The sequence below is a fragment of the Peromyscus eremicus genome, chromosome 2 (genome assembly GCF_949786415.1).
Source record: "Peromyscus eremicus chromosome 2, PerEre_H2_v1, whole genome shotgun sequence".
Lineage (NCBI taxonomy): Eukaryota > Metazoa > Chordata > Mammalia > Rodentia > Cricetidae > Peromyscus > Peromyscus eremicus.
Genome location: NC_081417.1, coordinates 46,681,690 through 46,698,730, shown reverse-complemented (window position 1 = coordinate 46,698,730; position 17,041 = coordinate 46,681,690). Strand labels below are relative to the sequence as shown.

The window sequence follows — 17,041 nt, the reverse complement described above, 5'->3', positions numbered from 1 at the left end:
ATGTCCTTCTTTTTTTCTCTTTCTTTCTTTCTTTCTTTTTTTCTTTCTTTCTTTCTTTTCTTTCTTTCTTTCTTTCTCTCTTTCTTTCTTTCTTTCTTTTTCATTCTCTCAGTAGCAAAGGTTAGTCATCATACTTTGACTGAGTGTAAAAGATTCAAAAGCCTTTTACAGGGAGACATTTGAGCTAAATGACTAAAAGAGCCAAAGAATAGAAAACCTGGAAGAAAAGCAGAAAAGGCAGAGAAAACAAATGAGAAGTTCCTAAACTAACAGTCAGTGTGGTATTACAAGACTTAAGACAGAGACAGGCTGGGCTTGAAGGCTTGTATCTCATTTCAGACTTTACTGGTCTTGACAAGGAATCTGGATTTTATATTAAACATGTCGTAGAGTCATTGGAAGTATATAATCACAGGAGCAAAATGATCTGGTTATATAAAAACTGCTGCTCTGAATCATGCATGGAGAATGAATACTGGCAATGAGAACAGAAAAGAAGTACCAGGAAGGAGGTAACTCCACAAAGCTCCAACTCTGGGATAAGAGAACAACTCTAGAGATAGGTTTGGTAAAGAAACAAAGGAGAATATCAACTTAGAATAACTAAAATAGATTGCGGCAAAGAATACGGAGAAGTCAATGGGGAAAATGAACAGGGCATCCACAAGCAAGTGCTAAGTACACAATAAAGCTCAGGGGAGAAGTCAAAAGTTGTTAGTATAAACCTGGGTGTTAACATCATATTAATAGTTTTTAGACCTAAGAGGCTAAGTACAATAAGTAACGTAAAGAACACACATAAAAACGAGGAATAAATTAACAATAGAGGTTTGTTTTTTTTTTTTTAATTCTAACAGATACTGAGTAGAGGAATATAGAAAAGTCTACAAAACAAATGGCCAATAAAATGGTAAGAAAATTAGTTATCACAGAAACCAAGATAAGTATTTCAAATAAAACCAATGGTGACCAGGGTTAAATATTATTGTCAAGTTGAAAAATAAGGAAAAATAAGAACTCTTACACTTAACAATATGCAAGTCAGTGGTGCCTATGATAAGAACACTTTGGACATGTCAGAAATTCAATCATGGGTGGCTGAGGAGATAAAAGGGGATGAAGAATATATTTTAATGGGGATATATAAAGAAAGTCCTTGAACAAATGAGAAGTTACCCTATATGGTGTTTAAGGAAGGAGACTAGTTCTTTGAAGAAGCAGTAATACTTTCTATACAGAAGAAAAGTCTTCTGGAGATTGGAAGATACAAACTTGCAAAGATAGAGGAGTTTACATTTACCTGGTAGATTTTCTCAATAAGTACCAAGCAGATGCTGAGTTTAGTGGTCTGGGTATAGATTATGAAAACAGTGTGGTAGAGAAAAGTTCTAAATTAAGTCATTAGAATTCATTGTCTTTGTTCTGGCTTTGTACTTGTTTGTGTTGCAAAAATTCTAGAGTGGACTGCTACTTGACACTTATGATCAAGAATTTAAAAGCTGGACAAGTAAAAAGGAATAATTAATTTCTTCCAGCAATACCAAATGGTGACAGGAATGCAGTAGGAGAGGATAGGTAAGTCTTTTCAGATTTAAACAGAGTTTAAGGAAGAGTTAAGGAATAAAAGACATTTCTGAGGGAATGGCTATATTTATTGTATAATCTACAACAGCAACAACAAAAAACCCACAAAAAATGACTAATTACAGAGGAGGGAGTTAAGTTTGTCTCTCGTATATCAAGTGTCTATGAGTTCTCTCAGGCCTAGAATAATGCCTTCAAAGCACAGTACAATGTCTCATTCATAAAGAGGCTTCATAAATGTTTCAGAAACAAATCTAAGGCTGAGTCGAAGACTATTTCTACTAGGTGCCTGCACATTCATTTAACCAACAGGTTCATTACCGATATTGTGACTCTATATTATAAAAGTTAATGTAGATCTAAGCTCACATTGATGTTCACAGCATAATACTGAGCTGAGTTACTGTATACTAGTTTTATTATGTGATCAAGGCAAAACAAACTGCCTTATAAAGTTCACCTTGAAGGATTTATCTGGAATCTGAAACGTGTTTTGCATGTAATATCCAAAAAGTATATTCAGTCCAAAAAAAGGTAGGTAGTTTGGAAAGGTGAAGAGAAAGGTACACCTCTTAAGTTTGTTATACAAACTATTCTATATCAAGAGCAAGAAAAAATGAGAACAATTAGCAAATGCCAGATTTGATCTACATTCTTTTGGAGTCCAAAACCTATGTTCTTCTTGTTGTATACAACAGTGAAGAAATTAAATATAGCATTTAAGGGGATCTTTTTACTTTTGGAAGTTAAAAAAAAAAAAACTGCCCTTCAGTGGCTATAGATTAAAATAAAATTCTTCAAAATATTCCTTGTTCTGGAAGGATAGGCGAGTCAGTTGAATGTGATACATAAAAGGCCTTTTTTCAAAGCTTACAATTACAGAACATTCATTATATTACTCTATATTTTCACATTCTATATATAAACTATTGCCTTATTCTAAACCATTTCCCATATTTTTTTTAAAATTCTCTTAAAAAGTATGTGTTCAGGGTTGGAGAGTTCACTCAGTGGTTAAGAGTACATACTGCTCTTACAGAAGACCTGGGTTCAGTTCCCAGCACTAGCAGAAGGCAGCTCACAACTGCCTATAACTCCAGTTCTAGGGGATCTAACACTCTCTGGCCTCTGTGGGCACCTGCATGCACACAGTACAAATAAACTCACACAAACATATACAATGTGTTGATATTTTGTTTGTGATCATTTGCCTTAAGATCTCAGAGTGTGGAGCTAAGCCACTAGTTAGCCATAGAGGCCAGACAGTGGTAGCATACACCTTTAATCCCAGTACTTAGGAGGCAGAGGAAGAAGGATCTCAAGGCCACCAAGTTTGATCCAGTCTAAGAGAAACAAGAGTTAGGCAGTGGTAGCACACACTTTTGATCTCACAACTTGGGATCTCATGCCTTTAATCCCAGCTAGGGAGGTGGAGACAGGAAGTGATATGGCTGGTTGGAGAGAGGAATATAAGGTGGGAGGAGACAGTAGCTCAGTCTTTTTCAGGCTGAGGAGTTGGCAAGGTAAGAGGTGATGGTTGTGGCTTGCTCTTTTGTCTCTCTGATCTTGTAGCATTTACCCCGATATCTGGCTCCAGGTTTTTATTATTAAGACCAATTAGAAATCTAGCTACAATACATGAAAAAAAAAAAAAAAACTCTTTAAAATGGTAAAAAGGGAAGTTGATTTTTAAAAAGAAAAGTATTGTTCATCAACTAAATTATAGATAGAAGAGACTTGTCAATCTTCGGGCCCAGGTAGTTAAGGCAAAAACATATGACACAATAGGAATAGGGGAATCTGTGGACATACTCACTCAAGTTCATAACCACGAGAGACCTAAAAGGTGAATACCTAAAAATACTTGAGTTTACTCATTTCTTTACCCATAATTCCTCATCACATTCTGCAGAGGGAAATAATAATAATACTACAGAACACAGATATGCTTTTTACATATATTTAGAAACTATATGTGATGATTCAAATACAAATCCTGACATTTCCTAGCTAGCTGGCCAAACCTACACAGCGGCTTAACCCTTCCAAGCCTAAATCTCTTAGGGGTAAAATATAAACACAACATCACAACATAGGATTATTAGTATAAGACTATCATTAGCATTAATTACATTTTATTTGCCAAAGAGAAATAACACTGTTGGCCTACATGCTGATTCCTGAGGATCACAACAAATGTAATAAGATTCACAATCTGACTTTTTAAGGAGACACATTTTACTTGCTGAATTTTAAGCTCCAAATCTACCTGATACAGTTAAATAAGGGTATGGAAATCTTGATTAGTTTTTTTGTTTTTTAAATAGACCAGAAGACCTGTGGGCTCTTTCCCACATAGCCTTAAACCTAGGCTGGCATACTATACATGCTACTCAACTCCTAAACTTTTAACAAGCCCTGTGGTTATCCAATCTTAGGGGTATGTTTTGCGTGGGACAGAGTGTGTGTGGTGTGTGTGTGTGTGTGTGTGTGTGTGTGTGTGTATGTGTGAAAGAGAGAGAAAAGAGCCAGAGCAAGGGCTATCTGATGACTCTTCCCATTATATCTCTTTTAATATATTTGCTCCAGAAAGTTACTTTAGACTTTTATAGAAGAATGTCTTCCTGCCTTATTTTGAAAAATTAAATTTAGGCATATTAAATTTGGACATGTTTCATAGGACAAACATTTGATAATGAAGCATTCAATGTTTTAGTTTGTTTACCATACAGACATGTCAATTTAAGAACAAATTACATATCTACAAGTATAGATACATAGAAAAAGTGAGATGCTCTAGAAGAAAGACACCTCAGAGCATGGGTGTGGGCTTCTGGAGTTCTATCAAAATGTATTAATTCTTAATACCCACTTAGCTTCCCTACACACACAAAATTCGTCTTAAGAACTTCAGCAAGTATTCCTTTTTACTTATTGACTATTATTTGATGCAATAGTGATACAGTAACACTGAAAAAAATACCAGAGAAATCCAGAGGACTGTTTTTACTGCAGGACTACTTCTTCCACAGAAAGATATTACTTTGACTTAGAAAGACCTAACCTGCTGGAGAAAGCGTCTTGAATTAGTAATAATTCCAAGGGGATAGACTCATTTTGGTTTGCTCAGGACTTTCCTGGTTTGGTCACTGAAACCCCAGGCCAGGTAAACTGAGATGGTTGGTCCGACAATCTGGTTGTGTTTTTTTTTTTTTTGGTTTTTCGAGACAGGGTTTTTCTGTGTAGCTTTGTGCCTTTCTGGGATCTCACTCTGTAGCCCAGGCTGGCCTCGAACACACAGAGATCCGCCTGCCTCTGCCTCCTGAGTGCTGAAATTAAAGGCGTGCGCCACCACTGCCTGGCTCAGATAATCTGTTTTTAAGGATAAGCTATCTTAAATCTTAAAAACAATTTCAACTGCCACCATTAAAATGCTAATTATGCTGTGAAAATATGTACTTAAAATCAAGATTAGGGAAGGGGATCTAGTGTAATGAAAGAGCACCCACTTAGCAAGCAGAGGCCTTGGGTTTAATCCCCAAATATCAAAAAAAGTCTTAAATTACAGGGAGTCAACATCCACGGGGAGGAGTTAAGTGAAGTATTAATTAAAAGCAAGTATTTCTACAGAAGAGACCAATGACAAATTCTTTCCGGTTGTCCCACCAATATGGGTATGTCTATGTAAGGAACAGTCTATGATAAAGAGCTCAAAAACTCTGTAAATTCATGGTTTTATGAAAATTTTAAATTGTTAAATACAAAAGGAAGAGAGAAAAAAAAGGGGCTGGAAGACAATTTCAAGCACACACACAGTTACAACTTAATTAGGAAACTGAAGCTCCCAGTTCCTAACTCAGATGAACCATTACTAGAAATATAACACTATTCAGACTTTACTCAAGTTACTTGTACTTGGATTGAAGAAAGCTCTGCAAGTCATCAAGTATGAATTTGAGTGGGGAAGACTCTGAAAGGGGGGAATGACATAAACAGTTTCATAAATGAAATTCTAAAAGTAAAAGAATGAATTAGTAACTGATAAAAATGACAATGACCAATGCAATATCTATTTCTTATTTCATGACTACTCCCTGATTTCCTATATTCTAGTAATAATACATATAAAGTGTTACTAAATCAATATAGAGAAAGACAATTAAAATTATACAGGAAAATATAAAGCAAACATAGCTTTTACAGTGGTTAAAGGATTTCTCATAATATCTTTAATTCCCTGGTATTCTACAAGACATCTAGCTTATAACTGATAAGGTTCTTATGATAATTAGAAACATTAATGGTCACATATAGTTAATACAGACAGCACATATAACTTCAACCATTTACAGTTTTTAAATATTCAGCTTTTTGGTCTGAAGAGATGGCTTAGTGGTCAGATATATACTTCTATAAGCATACACACACAAAGCCATCTTCTTATATTATTATTTATACCTCTTTGAGTTTTAAATAATCTTCATTAACAGAAAAGCAATTTATTTCCCAAATTAAAAAATATTCCACATCATAACCTTCCATAACAGGTTCCTTACATTATAGAACTTTACAGAACTACAACATATTTAAAGAGAAGATGAACAGGATATTTAAAACTATTTTAAAGGAGGTCAAGTCTGACCTCTGGGCCATGAAGCACTACATTAACAGCTCTGCGGAAAGAAAAATGATAAGGTATGAAATGAGTGCTCAGAAACGAGGACCTTATCAGTGAGAATAGGATTCAAGCCTGTAAGACAAATTGCTCAGCAAGGCAAGTCACCTTCCTGCTGTGAGGAGGATAGAGCTGCATTTCCAATACCACTGACTATCTCCTTCATCATGTCGCCTGGCTTGCTATCATACAGTCAAGGAATGCCTTATAACTCCGAAGCATCTCCCACTTATTTTGAATACATTCTTTCAAAGTCACCAACTAAGATAATTATCTTTGTCCTTTAACTGACAAATTCAGTGTTAAAAATAAAAATCTCTAAGGATTTAATATGAATTACTGTGAGTTGACCCTTCAAAAAATCTCAGATTTGTAATAAATTGTTATTTAAATCATTTTTAAATTTGCTTAGATTTTTGTGTAAAATTTATACTATAAAATGCATAAGTCATACAGTGCCTCACTTTAGCGGCATACCTGAACAGTGACAGACTGTTTCAAAAGTTCTTCAGTAAAGCTCCAATTTGACTCCATCTGTCTCTGAAAAGAGAAAAATACGGCTGCATTGAAATTGCTGCTCTTTATTATGCACATATTTAAATTTATGGTACAAGTGTGAAGCTCCATTGTTAAAACACCTTTGTAATTTCTTACAGTGAATCTTAGCTGACATACTTGAAGAAATAAATCTAAAACTATTCTAATCATATCTGGTCTTATTTATAAAAGTAGTACTTCTATAGGTTTATACATGGCTTAAATACTTAATTTGTTGTTACATATAACCTAACTAAAAAAATGATATAGCAGTATGTATTTTATAAGTTTACATGCCAGTCTTCCCTACTCTCCTTCTTACATGAGATTTTTCCATCATTTTATTTGCAATATCCCAAAGATGGTCTATCTTATTAAATTAAAACTTTAATACAGTTTTATATATAAAGAAAACTTGGTAATGCTTTTATTTAACAACTGGTCATCTATGGGGATATTCCAATTCTATGCATGACTATGCTGCAAGGAAGAGAGCTACAGTGGACTTCAACAAAGTTTCTCAAAACCTCACTTTTCTAACAAGAAAGCCTGGAGGATATTTTCTCAGGATACTCAGTTCTTAGAAACTGAGATATGTGGACACTGGTGGACCAGAAGCAAGGAGAAAGCACTTCCAAAAGCAAGCAAGTAGTTTCTAATGCAGAAAAAGTGTGAAAACTAATTTAAACTTCAAAAACCAAAGCTAGAGTCCGAAAGAGCAAAGATAAGGCCCTTTGTGGTGTAAGCCTTTTATCCCAGCAGTTAGGAGGCAGCTCTCTTTTGAGTTCAAGGCCAGACTGGTCTACATGAGTTCCAGGACAGTCAGAGCTACACAGAGAGTCGGTCTTGACCATCACATGATTATATTTATAAAAATAAACTCTAGTGAATAGAAGGTGTGTTCACTAATTGTAATTTTTAAAAGGCTGGAAAATATTCATATAAAGTGCTAGCTATACTAAATCAGTAAGTACTTCCAAACTAAAAGTAGCACAACAGCAGTAGTCAGCAACTAAGATGGATTTTTATGGTCTCTGCCTCTGGGTCTGAATCATTTATATAGTCCCCTCCCCCACCATAAAGGGGATGCTCATCAACAGACTACCAATACTAATGAGTGCCAACATGTCACTTCCGTGAAGCTTCCACCTTGACAACACTCTCCTGCTAATTTAACCAAGGAAACATCCCTACTGTGAGCAGACCTGAAGCCCACAGAATAGTAAATTAATATATTCTGCCAAAATTAAATCTTCTAATCCCAGTTAAGCCTTCAGGAACTGCCTCTAAGTGATAACTGAGATCCTGAGCCAGGAACCACCTAGATAATGCTCTAAAAATATTCCCAACTCTTAGAAACTACAAATGAGATATGTATTGTTTCATTTCACTACCTTTTTTGTTATGTAACAATTACTAAAGCAATGTCTTAGTTACCACCAGCAAAAAGCAAAACAAAACAAAACAAAAACCAAATCACTCATCTCTGAGTCATCAGACTATCAAAGCCTGAAAGGAACACCTTGGTTTAGAGACCTACCACATTACTTTGAGAATATGACAGAGCAGAGGCTGGTCATAACCACGGAGTCTTAGGGCAGGGTTTGATCAAGCTCCACAGACCAACAGTGTGACTTTGGGTCATCTAGCCTGGAGACTGTGATCAGCTACTTGAACAGTAACAGGTCATATCTCTGTAACGGAGGTCCAAGAAACTATGAACATTGAAGATGGAGCAAAGTCTTGGTCATTATACACTGTGAATACTGTCACACATTAGTATGCCCTGACTCCTAGTCAAAGGATAAATGAAATCCCCATTTGGTACTCCACCTGTTCTCTGCCCTATGTACTTCTTATTTGCTTTCTACTGCTGTAGAAAACACTTGGGGACCAAAAGCAGCTTGGGGAGGGAAGGGTTTATTCATCTTACAGTTAGTAGACCACTATGAAGAGAAGAAAATGTCACCACCAGGGGCAGGTAAGTAATCAGGAACAGGACAAGGTTGATACAATTCAGATTTTTGTTTTACAATTGGATCACGTTAATGAGTATGTTTCAATTGTCCTATCAAGTCATTTAAATCACAAGAATGTCAGAGTAATGTAATTCTTACCCAAAGAATTTGAACAATGTAAACTACATGATGGCTATAATCTAAATAAATTAAACTATGTATCAAAAGAAGGAGGTGGATGAGGGAAATCTTACAAGGATCCACTCCTAGATAAAGGGCTACAAGCAACTGATGACTGCTAGGAAGAGTTGGTCTTCCCCAGGGATGAACACCTGATCTGTTATCAAAGAGCAAGTGGTCAGCTCTTAAAGCACATACATACAAGCATCATTAAGTAGACTCAGCAAGTTGCACTTATATATTTACATGCATGTATACATATAAAAATAAATAAAATTCTTTAAAAAAAAAAGGTAACTACCATGCCCAAATCCAACATAAGAGAATATAGTACCAAAAAAACATATATTACTTCCACAAGCTAATTTAAGCATGATAGCATTGTTCCTATAAATAATTTTACCATAATAATGCCCACATATCAAATTTCTAAAGCCAAGTCATGTAGGGGTCATCAACCTGGGACTATGTTTTCTATTTTTTATTCCATTAAAAAGCAAGGTGCCCATTTAAATTTTATAGGTACCAGCCCCACACGAAACAGAAAGACTCACTTTCCACCTCCAGCTGACTACATTTGGACCTGTGCAACTCTCATTTTAAGATTACATTTCATAGCTTTTATTTGGTTGCCATTTCAAATGCTTCAAAAGGAGCATGCCTGGTGATTACCTCGTGTTTTTGGCAGAAAACACACTGTTACAATTGACCCTTGCAATGCCCAAAGTAATTCACATCTTTAAACAATGTTTGGCTGTAAAATAGACTGACTGGGATTGTAAGGTAATAACAAACTCTCACTTAGATTAAGAGAACAACATTGAACAGAAATGAATGAAAAGCTAGAGCTTCTAATGCGAGAACTGGGATACTATATTTTTCTTACGGACTTATAAAAAGATATTGGCTAATTTTCAAATTAATTCTCCAAGTTACAGAAACAAAATAAAAATCATTTCTAAAACTTATTTAAAAAGTAAAGAATTCATATCAAACTTTGGAAAAAGTTGAAACATCACATTTAAAAGTTAACACACCTAATTTTGTCCACAATATTTCTCCAGTGAAAAGCATGTAACTAACCATTATTACTTCTTATCATCCTTCACACAGTATTCTTTAGTGGAAAAACAACACACTACTATATAACCACTTTCTACGGGATAGCTGGCAACATCAATGTATCATAAGGAGGAAAGAGCATCAAGGCAATTTTCAAACTTATGTTTAAATATATCCCAGATCCAAATTAACATCCGTTTATAATTGCTCTGAAGGAATCAACCAACATGCCTTTATAGTAATAGATAAGAATGACCATCTAGGAGGTGGGAATGAGGGGTGGGCTAGAGGGAAGGGGAGAGGGGCGGGAGGGGGGAGAACAAAGGAATCCGTGGCTGATATGTAGAACCAAATTGTATTGTAAAATAAAATAAAAAATAAAAATAAAATAAATAAGATTTTAAATAAGTAATAAAAAAAAAAGGTCACTAAATCAATTAGGATAAAAAAAAGAATGACCATCTAATTTAATAATAAGGTAACTTGGGGAATAAAATTGAAAATCAGATTAAATGTCAGCTAACATAAAACAGATTGCCTATGGCAAATTGGAGCACATGGTTATCCCACCAAAGATCTACTTATAAGCGTCAATCTTTTGGAGAACTCTTTAAAAAAAGAAATCAAGTTTATCTAAGAGACAAAGTAAAATGAACCCTTGATCATTATGTATCTCTACTTCTTTACCTGTGAAATGGATATATCATTTTCTCTCCTACTTTTTAACACACTAAAAAGTAAATAATTATTGGCATATTAAATACACTGTAAATGCAATATGCATTTACATATCAAATAAAAACTATGACTAATGGAAAGGCTACACTTTTTCTTTAAAAGCCATAACAAAGTTCAGAAATATTGGAAACTCTGAGACTATACATCTAACAGCAACTTTTATTTTATATGTACATACATAAATATATATTGTAATTACTTTTATCACAGAAAAGCTTCCATTTTCAAATATGGCGGTTTGCTTTAAAAAACCTTCCACGCCGGGCGGTGGTGGCGCACGCCTTTAATCCCAGCACTCGGGAGGCAGAGCCAGGAGGATCTCTGTGAGTTCGAGGCCAGCCTGGTCTACCAAGTGAGTTCCAGGAAAGGCGCAAAGCTACACAGAGAAACCCTGTCTCGAAAAACAAAAAAAAAAAACAAAAAAAAAATAAAAAAATAAAAAATAAAAAATAAAAAACCTTCCACATAAATAAGATTTTAAACAATATTTTTAAGTATTTTGGCAAAAGAAACCCACAGAAGAACACAGTTCAAAGACACATTCATTTACTATCTTGACTGCACACTAATAAAGCAATCATTTCCAGAGTTCTCAGAATAAACCACCAGTGCTCTGTAGCAGCAATGACTGAACAACACTGGGCCTATCTAGGGTAAGTACCAACCACTACTGAAATACAGCACTCACTACAGGTTACTACAGTTCAAAAAAGTATTAATACACTAAAAGCATATTCCCTGAAACAAAGCAAGAACAATGTATTTCATATAGATCCTCTTATGAACACTTATTATAACACCTAATACAACTCAGAAGTGCTTGACAAAGTACTACATTTATATACACTGGTTAAAACAAGGAATGTGTTCTTAGAGGAATTAATGTAGAACAGGAAGAGAAATAAAAATGCTTATGCTGAGACTTCAGAATTATAGGATATTTTTTAGTTAATGTTGCTCTAATATTCTAATAATTAAATGATGTTTAACATTAGCATACTATTCCACAAAAATACTTAATAAATGGGCCATAAAAGAAATTATGACAACTGCAAAATTTTGAGTATTTATTATGTATCAGGAAGCCAAACTCTCATGGACAGAACTAAAGGACATGCAGTTCATCTGTGTTAGTTCACTCTACTGATTTAAAAAAAAAAAAAAAAAGACAGCTTAAATTGCCATATTGAGGTGCACATGAACCTCCTACAGCACTAACTTACTTTATCTTGAGATTTCCTTAAAGAACTTTTGTTATTAAAGATTATTTGGAGGACGTCTAGAGGCCTTTCTATTGCTACAATACTATCAGTCCTAACATTCAGACACCATAGATGACATCTCAGAGATCATGTAGTTCAATGCTCCAAAGTGCAAGCCTGAACACATTTCATCTGTGTGGTAGTTTGAATGTAACTGGCCCCATAAGCTCATTGGGAGTAGCACTATTAGGAGTTGTGGCCTTACTGGAGGAAGTGCGCTACTGTAGGGGTGGGCTTTGAGATCTCCTATGTTTAAGCTACACTCAGTGAGACAGTTCACTTCCTGTTGCCTGCAGATCAAAGATGTAGAATTTTTAGCTCCTTCTCAAGCACCATGTCCACCTACAGACCACTATGCCCCACCATGATGATAATGGATTGAACCTCTGAACTGTAAGCCACCTAATTAATTTATTTAGAGTTTCTGTGGTCATGGTGTCTCTTTACAGCAATAGAAACCCTAAGACAATAAGCATAGAGAATGAGTTGCCATACCTACAGAGACTGAAACTAAGGAATATTTTCAAAAATCATAAAGATTCACAAATCACAAACCTCAAATCAGATTAATAAATAAGGATCTACAGAGTTGAGACCTAGAAACCTGCCTGTTTTATTTAGAGGGCTGGGTTTTGAGACAGGACTTCACCCCACAGCCCAGGCTGACCTGGAACTCACTATGCAGCCTAGGCTAGCCTTGAATTTGTGTCAATCCTCTTGCCTCAGAAGTCTGAATTTCATGAAACAGATATATTGGTATAATTCTGTCCTTTTCTGAGAATGGAAGAAACTATAAACATACAGAAATTCAAAACATCAAATAGGTTTTCAAATAAATATATTTACTAGGTGGTTTGTCACAAAATTTTTAAATAATACCATAAAAGAATGTTTTCAATTAAACAATAATTCAATAGATAAAATCTGTCTTCTTGTTTGAAGCAAACTTCATAGTTTGTTAAATAGATTTAAGGAAAGGCACCTCTTAAGAAATGCTATGCAGCCAGGTGGTGGTGGCGCACGCCTTTAATCCCAGCACTCGGGAGGCAGAGGCAGGAGGATCTCTGTGAGTTCAAGGTCAGCCTGGACTACAAGAATGAGTTCCAGGAAAGGCACAAAGCTACACAGAGAAACCCTGACTCAAAATAAATAAATAAATAGAAAGAAATGCTATGCAAGAGAAACACTTGAAAGATTCTTTCTTTTAAAATTAAGTGTCTGTACACCACTGTAGTTGCCTGCAGGAGGCCCATAGAGGACAGCAGATCCTCTGGAGCAAAAATTACAGGTAGTGGGGATGCAGGGAAGAAAACTTAAGTGCTTGGCCAGAACACAATGTGTTCTTAACCACTGAGCCCTATCTCCAGCCCCCAAAGGAATACTTTCATTCTATTACATACAAAACCAACTGATTGATTTCAGGGAGACATATATATGCTTTCCCTTTGACACTCTTGCAGAATTTACAACTAGAAGGAAACTTTGGAGCAAAGCAAAGCCATGATTTTTCTGTGAGAAAACACAGGGTCAGAAAATCTTGAGCAATTTACTCAATGTCCATACAAGACTTATGAGCAGAGCCAAGACTGGAGAGCAAGTCTTCTACAAATTGCTTTCCTTTTATCAAACAATAAAAACGTGAGCTTTATGGTTCTTCAAGATTAGTAGATGTTTACAGAAACATTATACAAAAAAAGAAAAGAAAATTCTTTTCCCCTGACCTGAGTTTTTATTTACTACTCATTTACTTTACATTTGTCTTTAAAGAAAGATATTAACCTGATAGTATATAAAAACTAAAAACAAACGCAAATATAAATCTTACCATTTCATCGGATACACCATGGCGATCAAACTGGTACAATGATGCTATATGAACACTAATCCACCAACTAAAGCCTAATGGATCCTTGGCCTGGGTTAGAGAAACAGAAGGTCTTCTTTGGTCACTTGATTTTTCAAAAAGTGTTTTAAGAAGTTTATTCAACCAATTCCAAAATGACTACAGAAACAAAAAGAACATAATTCAGTTAAATTAAGACACTATTTTAATGACTTTTGACAAAGTTTTTCCTGTTCATAATGAAGTATACACACAAAACAGAGCATCAATTATGAACCTTGATGTGTTTTATATTTTAAAGGTCAACACCATACAGAATGTTCAGAAAGTCTATTATAAATAAGAGGTAGATTACTGAATCTACTTTTAAAAGGCAACTATTAGTTTTAAATATTTTACATTGGATTGGATTTTTGTATATTGTATACAAATTATGTATATTGCTACAAATTTGAGATTGATTTATATAGATACGATAAGATAAAAGGTAGATTATTGAATCTACTTTTAGAAAGCAACTACTAGTTTTAAATATTTTAGATTGGATTAGATTTTTGTATATCATATACAAATTATGTATATTGATACCAATTTGAGATTGATATATTGCACATCTATTTCTAATCTTGTTCAAGATACTGTACCTATACAGTTGCTAATTCTTGAATGTTATTATTACCAACTATTAGGATATAAAGAAATGAAAGTTAGTAGTTAGACATTACAATCAAACTTGTGGTCATATTAGGTATGTTTTCAAGGTCAAGCAGAGATATATATTAGATAGACAGGTCATTTTCAAACCCTTCAGAAATCTATAGAATATAGCACTCACAATGTTTCAATAACATAGTTTTGTTTTTTTGTTTTTTTGTTTTTTTTTTTTATGACAATGAGACATGTCTGCTCCTGGCAGCACCAATCTACTTCACAGAAGATGTGGGCATTAAAGAACCGCCACATGGAGTTAACTTTCACTGTGGCAAGTTAGCCACTGGGCAAGAAAGTGCCCTCAAATCAACTTCTAAGAGTATGCTGTCCAAAATGGACGAGTAGGACGGACACAAGGACACAGACACACACATACACACACACACACACACACACACACACACACAACGGACTACCATTCCTTGCCAAGACAAGTGTGGTTGCAGCTTTGGCAACAGGCATCCTCTGATGCCAGTGCAATATGGCACCACTGTTGAAGTGGCTTTGCAATCTGGAAAAGGTACAGTGCCCCTTCCTTCGAAGGCAGCTGACAGCTGAACAGGCAGTGGACCAATGGCTTCTGATGTGCAATGAAACAGTAGCTTGAGCAGTTATTTTTTGAGGAGTAACTAGGCTGACATTGTCTGGCCTCTCAATGGTAGACTGGTATTTAATAAAGGAGATGCAGCCACCTACAAGCCGAGAAGAATGGGCAGCTGAATTCCAAAAACACCAGCAACTTCCAGAATTTAAAATCCTGAATGATAACAGGACACTGGTGGAATTCAAGTTTATCTGGTACATGGAATATTCACACTGAATGTGAGGTCGAGCTGTAGGCCTTGTGTACATACTACTTCACAAATGAGTCTGTCAGATATTCTAAGCATGTAAGCTGAAGATGATGCCCCAACATTGGAGAGAAACCTCAGGTGACTGTCCAGGAAGCTGGCTGTTTCTGTCATAACTCACATTTTTTGCACTTCCTGTTTTACTAGGTAATATTATTTCCCTCTCGGGTCTCTGAGGGAGTTGAAGATTATACAGTTATAGTTACGGTTTTCCTTGTTAAGAAATTCAGAAAAGAAAGTCACTAAGAGGTGTTAAGTGTATAAGTTTGAAAGACATTGTAAGATAGTTTTTTGTTGGTTATACCAGATAGGATAGGAAGTGAATTAGGTACATTTTGGACTCACCAAAATAGGATACATAAAGGAGTATTTTCTCTGAATTTGTCAAATGTAATTGGACTAGACATTGTTGATGTATTTATTGCTCGTATATATGGTATACAGTTATTGTACTTATTGTATATAGTTTTTCTTATATTAGTTATAACTTTTTATTTTAGACAAAAAAAAGGGGAAATGTGGTGATGTATTGTATCCCCCAATATACTTGCCTGGAGATCAGAGGGAAAAGCCAGCCACTCTATAGAAGTCAGGCAATGGTAGCACATGCCTTTAATCCTATCACTTGAGAGGCAGGGATCTGTCTGAATCTATGTGAGTTCAAGGCCACACTGAGAACAGAGCCAGGCATGGTGGCACACGCCTTAAAATTCCAACACTAGTTAACCATGGAGATCTGTACAGACAGACAGGAAGTGACAGAGCTGGGCAGGAAGAAGAAGTGATGTAGCTGGACAGAGAGAGCAAATCAGACAAGGTATATAGATGTGGGTAGACAGGAAGTAGCTTGCTTTTGGAAGCTGCGGAGTTGGTGAGGTGAGGTTAGCTATGGCTTTTCCTATTTCCCTGATCTCTCAGGTTTTCACCCCTCTTATCTGGCTCTGTGTATTTTATTTAATAAGACCATTTAGCAATTTGTCTACAGTCTATCTTTTATATATATCATCTGGTAATCCTCATAGGGAATGAGTAATAACACTTTAGAGAACCACCAAGTAAGCCCCTTCCACAGACCTCCAACACTCCCTCAGAACCCGTCCAGTCACCCCCAACTGTTCCCCGTTCCCCGTTCTTCATCACCTTATCTGGGCCCACAACTCAGGGTAAAAGCCTCCCTACTTTACCAGAGGCCACACCAGCACCCAGGACGCCAGGTAAGAACACTGACCCATGCCTGCAGACCAACAAGACTCACTTGGAGCCCGCTCAGCCTACTAGCAACTCCCCTGTCCTCATCACCATATACCAGCTCACACTTCAGGCTTTACCAGAGGTCATGATGGCACTCAGAACCCCAAGGTAAGACACCCTGCCTGCAGTCCACCAACACTCCCTCCGTGCCTGCCTAACCTATCCCCCAAAGCACTCCTCCCCATCACCATATCTTAGCCCATAAATCTTGAGGAAACACCTACTCCACCTGAGGCCAAGAGAATCCCATGCCACTCTGGCCAGAAGACCAAAGGTAACAGAAACCAAGGTTAAAAAACACAATCAAAAACACCTATTTATCAAAGACAAACTCAGAAATCAGCACCTAGACCCAATACTACCCAAACCCCAAATGCCTAAACACTAGT

General features: G+C 36.0%; 1 protein-coding gene across 2 annotated transcripts in view; it reads right to left on the bottom strand.

The window, feature by feature from the left end:
• Nucleotides 1-17,041, bottom strand: part of Mms22l (MMS22 like, DNA repair protein) — a 124,980-nt gene that overhangs the window by 81,651 nt on the left and 26,288 nt on the right. For both annotated transcript variants that reach the window (XM_059254061.1, XM_059254062.1), the window contains exons 10-11: nt 13,822-13,998; nt 6,737-6,799 (exon numbers count right to left, since the gene is read on the bottom strand). In XM_059254061.1, the coding sequence (XP_059110044.1) occupies nt 6,737-6,799; nt 13,822-13,998 (240 nt within the window). The remainder of the gene's footprint in view (nt 1-6,736; nt 6,800-13,821; nt 13,999-17,041) is intronic.